The 13,629-nt window shown below is 40.7% G+C and overlaps 1 protein-coding gene across 1 annotated transcript in view; it reads left to right on the top strand.

Moving 5' to 3' along the window:
- PMFBP1 (polyamine modulated factor 1 binding protein 1) overlaps nucleotides 1-13,629 on the top strand; it is a 51,377-nt gene that overhangs the window by 13,580 nt on the left and 24,168 nt on the right. The window contains exons 3-6 of the mRNA XM_036346882.1: nucleotides 4,834-5,076; nucleotides 8,948-9,169; nucleotides 10,815-10,985; nucleotides 11,995-12,105. Of these exons, the coding sequence (XP_036202775.1) occupies nucleotides 4,834-5,076; nucleotides 8,948-9,169; nucleotides 10,815-10,985; nucleotides 11,995-12,105 (747 nt within the window). The remainder of the gene's footprint in view (nucleotides 1-4,833; nucleotides 5,077-8,947; nucleotides 9,170-10,814; nucleotides 10,986-11,994; nucleotides 12,106-13,629) is intronic.

Here is a 13,629-nt window from a genome sequence, read left to right as displayed (position 1 = left end):
CAGGGATCTATTATCAGAGCAATGCCAACCTGAGACAGAAGAGAATCAATGAAAACTAGAACAGGGAATAAAATAGTTAAAAGGTATTTTGAAAGCCAGCTTTAGGCAAATCAGCAGGGCCTTATGACATATTTCGAAGAGTACTTAAGGAATTGGCAGGTGTTATTACATAGCTGCTAGCGATTATTTTTGAGAACTCAAGAGGATAAAGAAAGTCCCTGTAGGCTGAAAGGGAAAATGAAGTGCTCATCTTTTTAAAAAGGGAAAAAGGACAATCTTGGTAATTATAGACCTGTCAGCTTAACTTCAATATCAGGGAAAATGTAGAACTTAACATCAATCAATTAGCATCAACTTGAAAAGCACAGAGTATAGGGTGGAAACCATTGTGACTTCTCAAAAGGCAAATCATGCCAGGCCAATTAATTTCCTTCTGTGATCAAGTGGCCACAGAGGCAAGAAGGGAACAATAGCTATACTCTCGTTGGCCATAAGTAGGGCTAAAAGTTTGACTAAATATGGGAACAGGTTCCTACAGGTGGCCAGTGCTCTTCATCTTTTAAAATAGTTGAGGCCTGGATAGAAATCTATTTGAGAAGCACAGTGGACCACATGGCCTCCAGAATCATGTCCAACTCTCGATAATCATTCTAAGAACTAGTCTTCCATATCATTTCCAAGTTGCTCATTTCCTCCAGACCTCAGTTTAAAGGTCAAAGAAGACTCTAATAAAATATCTGTCTTCATTGGAAAGAAAACTTTTTTAAAAGATGACAAAAAAGCAATAGGAAATGCATTAATGCCTTAATGATACTGATCTTTGGCACATACAAGTGAAATGTAGACTTAATTCAGAGCATGTCATTGTCTACTCATTTAGAATTAAGAAAAATAATCTTTTGAATACTTAAAGATAAATAAGTAGAAATTCAATAGATTTGAAATAAGTCTAGGCATTTCTCCAAGTCTTTGAAATTTGATTCCTCTAAACCAGCCGTGGGCAAACTACGGCCCGCGGGCTGGATACGGCCCGTTTGAAATGAATAAAATTAAAAAAAAAAAAAAGACCGTACCCTTTTATGTAATGATGTTTACTTTGAATTTATATTAGTTCACACAAACACTCCATCCATGCTTTTGTTCCGGCCCTCCGGTCCAGTTTAAGAACCCATTGTGGCCCTCGAGTCAAAAAGTTTGCCCACTCCTGCTAAACTCATAGTTATCTATAGCATGCAAATGTTTAAAGTTCTTATCCAAGAAAACTATACATGTATAAGCGCACATGTATACACACACACACATACATACATATTATTTCCAAGTCACTTCTCCCTGAACCTCATTTACAGGCAAGGGGTGAGAATTCTTTTGAAAAGAATAAAAGCACTTAACTGAAAACATTTCATATAAATCCTGGAAATTATAGCTACACAAAATAAATACAAAATTTTGCTTTGTTTAGCTCAGGAAAGAAGTCTTGTCAACCCTCCTCTCCTTCCGCGCCCGCCCCCCCCCCCTTCCCGCAAGAAACCGGATATTCAGGCCAAGAGTTCAGCTGGTCTTGACCTAGGGTTTCTTTTGCCTGGTTACTATTGTCGTCAATTTTCTCTGACTGCCTTCTCTATTCTGTGACATTAAGGATGAAATGAACTTCTAGGAGAGCCGGAGAGTAAATCAGATTGAACAACGCAATCAGCTATAGATTTTCTGGTTCTGAGCTGAACTAAGCCTCCCTTATCTGTGCTGCCCCAGCCACTCTCACTAGAGATGATTTTCTCCTGGCTGCCAGCTCTTACTTAATTAATCTCATTAAAACTCCATCTCTCCAGTTACTCAGACCAAAACCTGGAATTATCCTGTTTGGATGACCATCATCTCCCACCATCTAACATCTAATGCAGTAGCAAATCCTGTGGGCTCTATTTTCAAAATATATCTAGAATCCAGCCATTTCTCCCACCTACTGCTACCACCTTCGTCCAAGCCATCATCCTTTCTCATCCACATCCTTGCTGTAGCCTCCTGGCTGGTCTCCCTGCTTCTGCCTTCCTATAATTGATTTTCTTTTTTTAAAATATATTTTTATTGATTTCAGAGAGAAGGGAGGGGGAGATAGAGATAGAAACATCAATGATGAGAGAGAATCATTGATCAGCTGCCTCCTGCAGGCCTCACACTGACGATTAAGCCCGCAATCTGGGCATGTGTCCTGACCTCCTGGTTCATAGGTCAACGCTCAACCACTGAGCTATGCTAGCTGGGCACCCTATAGTTGATTTTCAATAGGACAGCCAGTATGTCCTTTGTAATATCTACAAGGGATCCCATCAATCTCCCCTGCTCAGTACCCTCCAATGGTCTATCCTGAAAGGAAAAGTCAAAGTCTTTAGAATGGCATATATGGCCCTAAAGAACCTCACCTCTCTTTCCTTTCACCTCACCCGGTACCACTCTCCCATTCCCTGTCTCTGCTCCAGCCAGAACAAAGTGACTCCTCAAACACCACTGGACTCCTCTCACCTCCAGGCCTTGCCACTTGCTGTTATTTCTCCCTGAAGTGTTCCTGCTTAGATTCCCATCACGCTCCTTCCCTGCCTCCTTCAAGTCTTGGCTCAAATGTCACCTTTGCAACCTGGGCCTCCATGAAAACATTTAATTCAGAATTACAGCTGCCTCCATCCTGGCATTCCTCATCCCTCCCCTGCTTCACTCTCTTCCGTGGTACTTTTTCCCTTTTTCACTACATAATTTACCAGAAGGCAGAGAAGCTGCGTGTTTCATAAACTTCTGCATCCCCATTATCTAGTGCTTAGCACATAGAAGGTGCACCATAATGTTTGCTGAACAAATTCATTAAATAAAATATAATATCCACACGACAGCTATTAATATTCCTAGCAGCATTATTTATAACAGCCAAAATCCAAAACAGTCCAACTATTCATTAACTGGTAAACAGATGAACAAAATGTGGTACATTCATACTATCCAGCAATATAAAAATGATCAGAATAGTGATGCTGGCTAGAGTCTGGGTGAACCTCACAAAACATTTTCCTGAGTGAAAGGAACCAGACACACAAGATGACATTTTATACAATTCCATTTATATGAAACGTCTGGAAAGGGTAAATCCGTAGGGGCAGAAAGCTGATTAGTGGTGGCCTGGAGCTGAGGGAGGAACAGGAGTGACAAATGGGCATCAGGGAACTATTTGAGGTGATGGGAATGTTCGAAGGCTTGATTGTGATCATGGTCACACAACTCCAGGTTGCCACAAAGCATTAAGTTGTACACTTACAATGGTCGGATTTTATGATATCTAAAGTATACCTCATTAAAACTGTTAAGAAAAACAGTTTATTTTTAAATGTTTAAAAATACTCTGTTAATGAAGCCAAGGCCACAAGTTCAAATTCTTGGGAACCAATAAGAGTGCTCATTCTCTATTTTATTTCCTTCTCTCTTTCAATACTTCACTGTGTATAAATCTCTAATCCAGGTTCCATAGGAGCAGACATGGCCCCTGCCTTCCAGGAGTTTATCATCTATTGACAATAGGAGGTGCTCAGAAATCAGAATGTGCAGTGCCTTGTGAAGGACATGCCAGTGAAGTCCATGGTATTGATGCAAAGAGACCTTTGCAGGGAAAATAGGAAGAAGAGCAGGATTTGCACAGTGTTTTAAAGAATGAGAAGGAGGATAAGAAGCAGACACAGGAGCTAAGGGACACCCTCTTCATCCACCTCTTTCACATGTCATCAGGCATGTTGGGCAAGAAAATATAGACACATTAGTGCAAAGACCTCAATTGTACTAGATAAGCAACTTGGGAATATGTCCGGCCAGCAAAATACTCCATGTAAAGTAGGTGTTCAACATATGTTTATTGAATGAATGAATGAAAATGTAGGATAATCTAGCAGCATTTCAGGTAAATTGTGGATTGGCATGGAGAAATATCTATCTACCTACCTATCTTTCTAACACACACACACACACACACACACACACACACACACACACACACAGCCTCTGCAAAGTCACATCTTCTATCAGCAGAAAGAGACAGAGTCAGTGCCCAGACATGCCTGAACAATATCTCTGCCTCCCATTTCCCACCATCCAGAAACCTGTTTCCTCAAAACCCCACCCCAGAGTTTACCCTTTTATCTGGGCTTTTTTTTTTAATATATTTTATTGATTTTTTACAGAGAGGAAGGGAGAGGGATAGAGAGCCAGAAACATCAATGAGAGAGAAACATCGATCAGCCACCTCCTGCACGCCCCCCACTGGGGATGTGCCCGCAACCAAGGTGCATGCCCTTGACCAGAATTGAACCCGGGACCCTTGAGTCCGCAGGCCGACACTCTAGCCACTGAGCCAAACCGGTTCTGGCTATCTGGGCATTTTTAATAATCAAGATTAGTCCAAGGACTGTGGCCAGAAATTCATTACCTTCCAGGTCAACTGTGTTATTTTTATATGTGAAGATGAAACATAAGCATATTATCACATATATCTTTATACAACTCTCTAGTTCAGTCCTTTATGTGTGTTTTTTCTTCTGACCTAAATAAGAAGAATGGTAGATCTAAGTAGTAAGAAAGAACTATGGTTTTTTCTCCTTTTAAATCCTCTTATAGAGTGGAAACACAAAGTGATGTTTCATTGTGAATAGAGTGAAATGTTTAATAAGTGCTCTGTAGATGAAAAGGTAAAAAGATGGGTAAATGGATGTGAACTCTTGAACAATTTTTAAAAAATCAAAGAATGAATGCATGCTTAGTAACCCTCTAAAGCCTTTTCTGTATGTTTTACCTCAATTACAGAATAAGAAGCAAGCATTAGCATTCAAGGAATCACAGATGGAATTTGGGGCCAGTAAACAGTGTCACCTGAGACAACTCCAGCAACTCAAGAAAAAATTGCTGGCCCTTCAGCAAGAACTGGAGTTTCGCACGGAGGAGTTGCAGACGTCTTACTGTTCCCTCCTGCAGTATCAGTCCGTCCTAGAGAAGCAGACTTCCGACCTGGTTCTTCTTCACCATCACTGCAAACTGAAAGAAGATGAGGTATAGCTAGAGTTACTATGGAAGTTTCTCATATGCTCATGTACCTACAGGAAACAGGCCAAGCCTACTAGAAAGCAAGCATTGGACTTAGAGAGGAGAGCTTCACAACATCTTGAGCGGGTTTTATCAGCTTTCCCTCTTTAAGTCTTGCTCTTTTCGAAGCTGAGCTGAGGGAACTAAGCAGAATGGCATAAGTGGGTGAGAGCTCTAGTACTGGTGCATGTGGGTATGTGTTCCGTGTGTGTGTGTGTGTGTGTGTGTGTGTGTGTGTGTGTGTGAAGTTCCATCATTTTCATTTTATTACCATTGCAATTTATTTTTTTTTAATTTTTATTGCTTAAAGTATTACAAAGGGTATTACATATGTGTCCATTTTATCCTCCCGCCCTAGACAGTCCCCTAGCCTCCCCTATCCCCCAGTGTCTTATGTCCATTGGTTATGCTTATATGCATGCATACAAGTCCTTTAGTTGATCTCTTACCCCCCTACCTCCTGCCCCCCAACCCTCCCCGGCCTTCCCGCTGCAGTTTGACAATCTGTTTGAGGCAGCTCTGCCTCTGTATCTATTATTGTTCAAAAGTTTATAATGGTCTCTATTATCCATGAATGAGTGAGATCATGTGGTATTTTTCCTTCATTGACTGGCTTATTTCACTTAGCATAATGCTCTCCAGTTCCATCCATGACGTTGCAAATGGTAAGAGTTCCTTCCTTTTTAGAGCAGCATAGTATTCCATCGTGTAGATGTACCACAGTTTTCTAATCCATTCATCTACTGATGGGCACTTAGGCTGTTTCCAGATCTTGGTCTCTGAGGGTTATAAAAAAGAGCATAAGGCCCATTAAATGAACCATTTTAGAAAAAGTTATCAAGTTTTGATAATATATAAATTCCTGACACTGGCACAGTTGACAAGGGAACCAGACATTGGGTCTGAAACAAACATTGAGAATACAAGTCAGTCCTTTTTGCAGACTGGAGTTTGAGATCATCTAGACCAGAGGTTCTCAACCTGTGGGTCGTGACCCCTTTGGCAGTCGAACGACCCTTTCACAAGGGTCGCCTAAGACCATCCTGCATATCAGATATTTACATTACGATTCATAACAGTAGCAACATTACAGTTATGAAGTAGCAACAAAAATAATTTTATGGTTGGGTCACAACATGAGGAACTGTATTTAAAGGGCCAGAAGGTTGAGAACCACTGATAGACTTATCTGAACTATATTCTGGACATTCATTTCTATTCATGTCCCAGGATTCCATTTTTTAATATTTTTATTGATTTCAGAGCGGAAGGGAGAGAGAGATAGAAGCATCAATGATGAGAAAGAATCATTGATCAGCTGCCTCCTGTACACCCCTTACTGGGGATCGAGCCCGCAACCCGGACATGTGCGCTGACCGGGAATCGAACCATGAGCTTCTGGTTCATAGGTCGATGCTCAAACACTAAGCCACATCAGCCAGGCAGGATTGTCTTTTTTAAACCAGAGAGAGAATCCTTGTGGAATCCCAAGTAAATTCTGAAGACCAAAGCTATGGAGCCTAACCCAGCTGAGCAATGGCACTAGCAACAGTAAAACCGTGGGTTCTAGGTAAAAGGACAGGCAGCCTCCCTGGCTCTTCTTCCTTTGCCTTTAAAGGTAAAATTCCAATGACTGTCTTGGATGGTGGGGGTGGGGGTGGTGTGTGTGTGTGCTGTTGCTTAAAGACTAACTCCAGGGGTTTTATGAAGGGCCTTAAAGAACATAGACTTTTTTTTAAAAAGGGAGTATTATGGCCAATGAGAATTTCTTAAAAAGGATTAGGTGGGAAAGGAACAAAGAAAGGTTATCCTACAAAATATAATCTGGAACAAAGCTGGTGAGCATGAATTGTGGTTTAATAACACTAATGCAGGACTGTTGTTAAAACTCAGTATAATTTAAACAATAGTTCAGCCTGGATAAAGTGACCCTGAATTAGTTGTGATTCTATTTGGCTGAGTATAACAGAAAAACCCCAAGTAATTGTACTTAAGTAAGGTAGTCTATTTCTATGACTTATAAGATAAGGTCTAGGGATGTTATGGTAACTGCATGTGTCATTGGGTACCTCGGGTCCTATCTTTCAGCTCCATCATCATCAGCTCAAGGCTTCCATTTCAAGGTGGCTGCTAGAGCTCCAACCATCACATCCCTGATCCAAATAATCAGTATAGAATTTGGGGATGTGGAGAGAAAGGCACACTGCTTCCTTTTAAGGATACTTTAAAAGCCCATACACGTTAACTTTTATATCAGTGGCCAGAGTTAGTCACATGGCTACAGCTAGGAAGCCTAGGAAATGCACTGTTTTAGTAAGGTGTGCTGCTGTCCCAAATAAAGTCAAGGTTCTATCACTAATGAGGGGAAGCATTGATGTGGCAGGTAGCAGTAACAGTAGCAAGCAGCAGTCACTGATACACATCCCAAACCAGAAAAGTATTGGAAAAATTACTTGGGGCATTGTGCCAAATTCCCTCAATACTTTAATACACAAAGGCATCAAGCTTCTGTCTAAGGTTGGGTTTCCCAATAGCAGACCCTAAGACAAGGAGGTGAATGTAAGTAGTTAATACAGGAGGTGATCCTGGGAAGCATGGTGAGTGTAGGGAAGTAAGTCAGAGAAGGTCAGATCACTGTTGTAGACAGCTGGGGTTCGGTCCCTGGAGAACTCCGGGAGATGGTGTAGAATACTCCCCCGTCATTGGTCGAGGACTGCACTGAGAGTACGAACTCCCCAGTGCTTGTAACCTGCCTTGTCTGGCTCCTCTGCTTGGGTGGGCCCCTGGGGCACGAACAGCTCTTAAGCAAAGAGTTGAAGATGCTAGTGGTTGGAAGGAACGTAACATGCAAAGGGATGGTGAGTGCCAAGGGGATATGAGCAGGCCACTGGCAGCTTCGGTTACAAACATTTGAATATGAAATATGCCCTTTTCTCTTTCTCCTTCCCTAATAAACACCTCAGACTAAATGATCCTTTTCTAGGAAGAATCTGAAGTGACAGGCAACAAGTGTAATTAGCTTAGACCAATAGATTGTGTTCTATTCAAATTTTACACTGAACTATTTGAACCAAACTTAAGCCTGCTTTGGCGATTCTTCTGCTCTTAATTCCTTCTGTATGTGTCAGTCAAGTCATACAATTTAGCACTCTCCACTATGTCCCACTTGTTTGCTCATTTTAAATCATATCTCCCCAAAATTGGCAGAGTTTATAAACTCTGAGTGAGGAGCCTGTATCATATAGATATGTATTCCCTCAGCACCCAAGACATTGCTCATGAGCATTCAATGAATGTGTCCATTGGTTGGCTAATTAATTGATTAGGAAGAAAAGAAAACTAAATAAGGCTTGTACAAATCTCAGAGGAACTTCGGGTCATGTTCCCCCACTGTCTCCAGGGAACTTTGCTGACATGGACCTGTGTGCCCAGGGTGCTCTCCGTTTTCTAAATTAGACCCCTAGGGAATATCTAGGGAAGAGAGGAAACTCGTGTTTCAAGCCCTTAAAAAAATTTTTAATGGAGCTATACAAATTGATTCCTATTAATCAACTAACAAGTCTTTATGGAATTCTTACTACACGCCCAGCAGAATGGGAAATAAATATGGTCCTTGTCTTTAAGAAGCTTAGCATCTAAATAGGACAACCTTTTTTATTTCTAACCATTAACATTCTGATATTATATTGTAGCTTTTAAATCTGTGCTGGGGATATTCTGTGTATCTGTGTTTCTTAAGATGAGTTAAGATATAGGACTGCATGGAGTCTCATAGCCTTATTCTTTTCTCATTAGATGCTTCTATGAGTTCAGTGTGGTTTCATTCCTACACCAACAGGTGATTCTGTACGAGGAGGAAATTGGAACGCATACTGGAAACACAGGGGAGAAGCTCCATTTGGCACAGGAGAAACTCGCCTTGGCTGGGAACAAGATTGTCTCCCTAGAAAGAAGCTTAAACCTCTACAGGGATAAATACCAGACTTCCCTAAGCAACATTGAGTTACTGGAATGTCAAGTGAAGATGTTGGAGGGGGAACTCAGTGGGATTGTCGGTCAGGTAGGACCTAAACTAGGCCTCTCAAACCAGGAGCTCCAGCAAGTGGACAAGCTCCCAGGTGGTCCCCTGTCCCAGCCCCAACCTCCGCCACCAGAAACCCAGACCTTCAACCAGATGTCATTCCTCCCCTTGAATTGTGTAGCCCTCAGCTTTGAACGTCCAGCCTCCACATCTCCTTTAAGATTGTTCCTTATGAATTTTGAGGCCCTTAATCAATATAAAAAGCCACTACTTCAAATAAGGCAGAAAGTGAATTACCAAATGAGTTCTCAAATATGCCATGTTCTCATGGGGGTCTAGTAAAGGGCTCTTCTAGGTCATAAGACTCATGCAAAGCATGACTTCAGGATCAAACAGGAGAAAGCCACGAACCATGCGAACAAAGAGCCAAAATGCCTGAATTTGTATTCGTTTTTCAGTTGCTTTTTTTTTTTTCATTACACAAGTAATACAGGCATACTAATACTCATGAGAATGTTAATTGATAAATGTCTTTGAAGAGCAATTGTGTGATATCTATCAAAGTCTTAAATATATCCTATCAGTCCTACTTCTATGAATTTAATTTACACATATACCAGAAAATGTACTAGAAGATTTATATGCAAAAATATTCAGGTTCATTTTAGGGGAAAAAAACTTGAAAACAACCTATATTCTCATCAATAGGAGACTGGATAAACACATTTAAAAGGAATTTAAAAGAACAAGATAAATGTACATGTACTAATATGGATAAATTTCGAAGACATCTTGTTAAGTGAAAAAGTCTATATTTATGTTTTAAAAAGACAACATAATATCTGCATTCTACAGGTTTGTTTATATGTATGTAAATGTACAGATAAAGTTCTAGAAGGCTATGCAAAAATGGTCATCCTCAGAGAATGCAATGAGTATAGGATTAGTGGCGGTGATCAAAGAAAAATTTTAATGTTACAATGTTTTAGAAAGATAGTACACATATGCATTACTTGTGCAATTTGAAATTAATTTTAAAAGTAGATGTACAAGTAACAAAATGAAAACTGTCCCCAATAAATTGTCAAGTGAAAACACAACTTACATTAGTGTATAGAAAACGTTTCATTTGTGTGGGCAAAAAACTAGGGGGTCATATATATATATATAAATTTCTAAAAAGATACCCAAAAAACTGGTAACTAGGACTGTGTTGCAGGAGGGGGTGTGAGTCATAGAAGGCCAAGGTGGAAGGACTGACTTTTCAGTGTATTCTCTCTTGAACTTTATACCATATTTATACCCTTGTTAATTTTTTCCTTTGTTAAGAAAGTTATGATTCACATGTATGAACATAAATTTTTAGAATATAAGTCCAGAGATTTTTTTCATGCTCACAGCATTCTTAACTCAAAAATTGTAAACAGCCGAAACCGGTTTGGCTCAGTGGATAGAGCGTCGGCCTGCGGACTGAGAGGTCCCGGGTTCGATTCCGGTCAAGGGCATGTACCTGGGTTGCGGGCACATCCCCAGTGGGAGATGTGCAGGAGGCAGCTGATCGATGTTTCTCTCTCATCGATGTTTCTAACTCTCTATCTCTCTCCCTTCCTCTCTGTAAAAACTCAATAAAATACATATAAAAAAAATTGTAAACAAAACCACCCCTTATTTTTAAATATCCCAGGAACCTGAGAACAAGGGCGATCATTCAAAGGTGCGTGTATACACTTCTCCCTGCATGATTCAAGAGCATCAGGAGACTCTGAAACGACTGTCTGAAGTCTGGCAAAAGGTCTCTGAACAGGATGATCTAATCCAGGAACTTCGAAATAAGCTAGCCTGCAGTAATGCTTTGGTAAGTGCCTTCTTCTGGAACACTTTTGAGACCCAAAACAAAGTCATGAGAAAAGAAAGGAGGGAGAGAGTTACCTAAAGTAATCTCTTTCACCAAGACTCCTCAAATGTCTTAAACTTGCCTCTGCCTTTTATTCATATTCTCCATAGTATGCATTCTCCCCACCCACACTAAGTTCAAGACTGTAAAGAGTCATAAAATCTTTCACACAACAACTTAAGAGCTCATCAATAGGAAAAATGTTAAAGAGATTGAGGAATGATTTAAAAGATATCCACACTAGAGAATACTGTGCAGCCAAGAAAATGGATTAAGCAGATCTGTAAGGGCTATATAGAAGGATGCTTGTGATAAATTGTTGAGAATAAGTTGCAGAATCTTATGTATGGTTCCACTTTTGTTTATCAGTGTCTTTGATCATGATGTAGAAGTATATGCTAGAAATTGTCAATTTCCAGTATATAAGGGAAAGTGCCTCTTCCCCCTTGGGGGAAATGAATGAGGGAAGAATAAATGGAGAGCAAATTTTAATTTCTGATTATCAACGCTTGGGTTTTATTTGAATTATTCTCAACAAACAAGAACAAAAATTTCATGTTTTTTTTTTATTTTTAAGAAGTACATACACATTTACCCATTCCATTAAAAAGTTTTCCTTCTTTAATTCTTGAACTTTGAATCCCATCTCCTGATAGATTAAGCGCATCTTTCCTAATTCACAGCCTCCAAAGAACCTTCATCTGCCTAACAAACTGGACCACACAGAGGTTCAGGAGAGAGTCCAAAATGTGTCCACTGACAAACTCAAGACAAATCACTGTCTATGCCTTAGTGAACCTTGATGTAAGATTGAGAACATAATTCCTGCCCCAGACCCCACAGGAAGTGCATGATGAATTATAATGTTACAAGAAACTTAGGCTGTTAAAAGGAACACCCTGCTAAAATAACACTAGTGTAAACACGGTACATTGATCATGCAGCCTAACTGACTTGGGCTCATTTGCAGGTTCTGGAGCGTGAAGAGGCGTTAATAAAATTACAAGCAGACTTTGCTTCTTATACAGCCACCCACCGACATCCTCCCAGCTCCTCGGAGGATTATGAAGACATCAAAACGGTGGGACAACTTTTGCTTATTTGTACCGAGTGGGTCGTGCCAATTGGGATTTGATTCTGAGTTTTCCTGCTTGTTTTTAATTTTTATCTTACGTTATATTTTATTTTGTATTTGTGTGACCTTGGTTGGCCCTGCCACATAGATACAGCCAGCATTCGATTTTGGGATTGGATTTTAGAATTACACCTGTCTCTTAACGCACTTCCAACAATCCACCTAAACCAGATAGAGAGTCCTCTTGGCTTGCCAGATTCATAAGGACCATTCCAGCCTTCTAGTGTCTGGTTGGAGTCGAAAAGTAGCAAATTTAGGGAAAATTACTAATTCAAATTCACTCTCTTTTTGAAAACCTGATATTTTAGAAACTCAAAAAGGCATCTCAAAGGTTGATTCTCATAATGAATAAGCATTTAAACCATGTAAACAAATAGCAAGATTTGACCAACCAATAGTCAAAACTAAGTCAGGTCTCCTCCTAGGTGAGTCATGCCTGAACTTGTGGTACCAGACAAAGCCAGGCACTTGTGGCCATGCTGGGGCACGGGAGGGCAGCCTGCTGAGGCTGGAATGGGGGCAGGAGGGGCGGCAGAGAGAGGAGACGACACATATAAGTTCTCTAAGGGGTCCCCAGTGGGGGAGCAGGGACTCCTCTTTTCAGGACTTTCTCATCCCACAAAGTCCGAGTGACTAAGGGATCAGTATTGAACTTTGGAGTTTCCTCCTTGGACATCTGTCAATATTTATTTTAAAGGTCAGCTCCATGTTATTCACATCCTGACCTGCCATAAGGATAGCACTCCTTTTTTATTTTTGTCTGAAAAATGTCTTTATTTCCCCCTTACTCTCTTATTTTTTTATAGTGGTAAAAAACGCATGACATTAAATTTCCCATCGTAGCCACTTTGAAGTGTACAGTTCATCCATGTTAAGTATATTCACATTGGTGTGCAACAAATCTCTAGAACTTTTTCATCTTGTAAAACTGAAATTCTATATCCACTAGACACTAATTCCTCTTTCAACATTCCTTTTTTTTAATAATCCAGACTTTCCCAAGAAACAGGATATACCTTCCCCCACCATTTTATATATCCTATCCAAAGCCTTAGTGTTGCCTCGATATTCTATTGGGAAGCGAACCATCCACATCTCAGTCAGTGCCAGCAGTCCTCTCCCCGTCCACCGGCCTGACATAGACTGGGCCTTGGAGTCCCCGCAGTGCCCACCTGAGTCATATGGTGACTGCCCTGTATTTCTCCAGCTGTCCCCTGCCTTCCTGTTGCAGGCCTCCCTCACTGTCAACTCTGAAGTCACATGACTCTCTTCCCACCTCCCTTGATGCCCAGACATCTCATTGCTCCTCCTCTGCCATGTGTATATGCCCCTGCCTTCTCTTGCTTACAACCCATCTCCCTCTCCTTCAGGATAAAAGCCAAAGTCCCTACCAAGGGACTACAGTCCCACGTGATGTGACTGCCCTAACTCCCTCACCTTATCTCCTGCCACTTTCCCCATCACTCACTC

This window comes from Myotis myotis, unplaced genomic scaffold, assembly GCF_014108235.1.
Source record: "Myotis myotis isolate mMyoMyo1 unplaced genomic scaffold, mMyoMyo1.p scaffold_m19_p_19, whole genome shotgun sequence".
NCBI lineage: Eukaryota > Metazoa > Chordata > Mammalia > Chiroptera > Vespertilionidae > Myotis > Myotis myotis.
The sequence above is the reverse complement of the archived record's forward strand: the minus strand, read 5'-3'. Positions and strand labels throughout refer to the sequence as shown.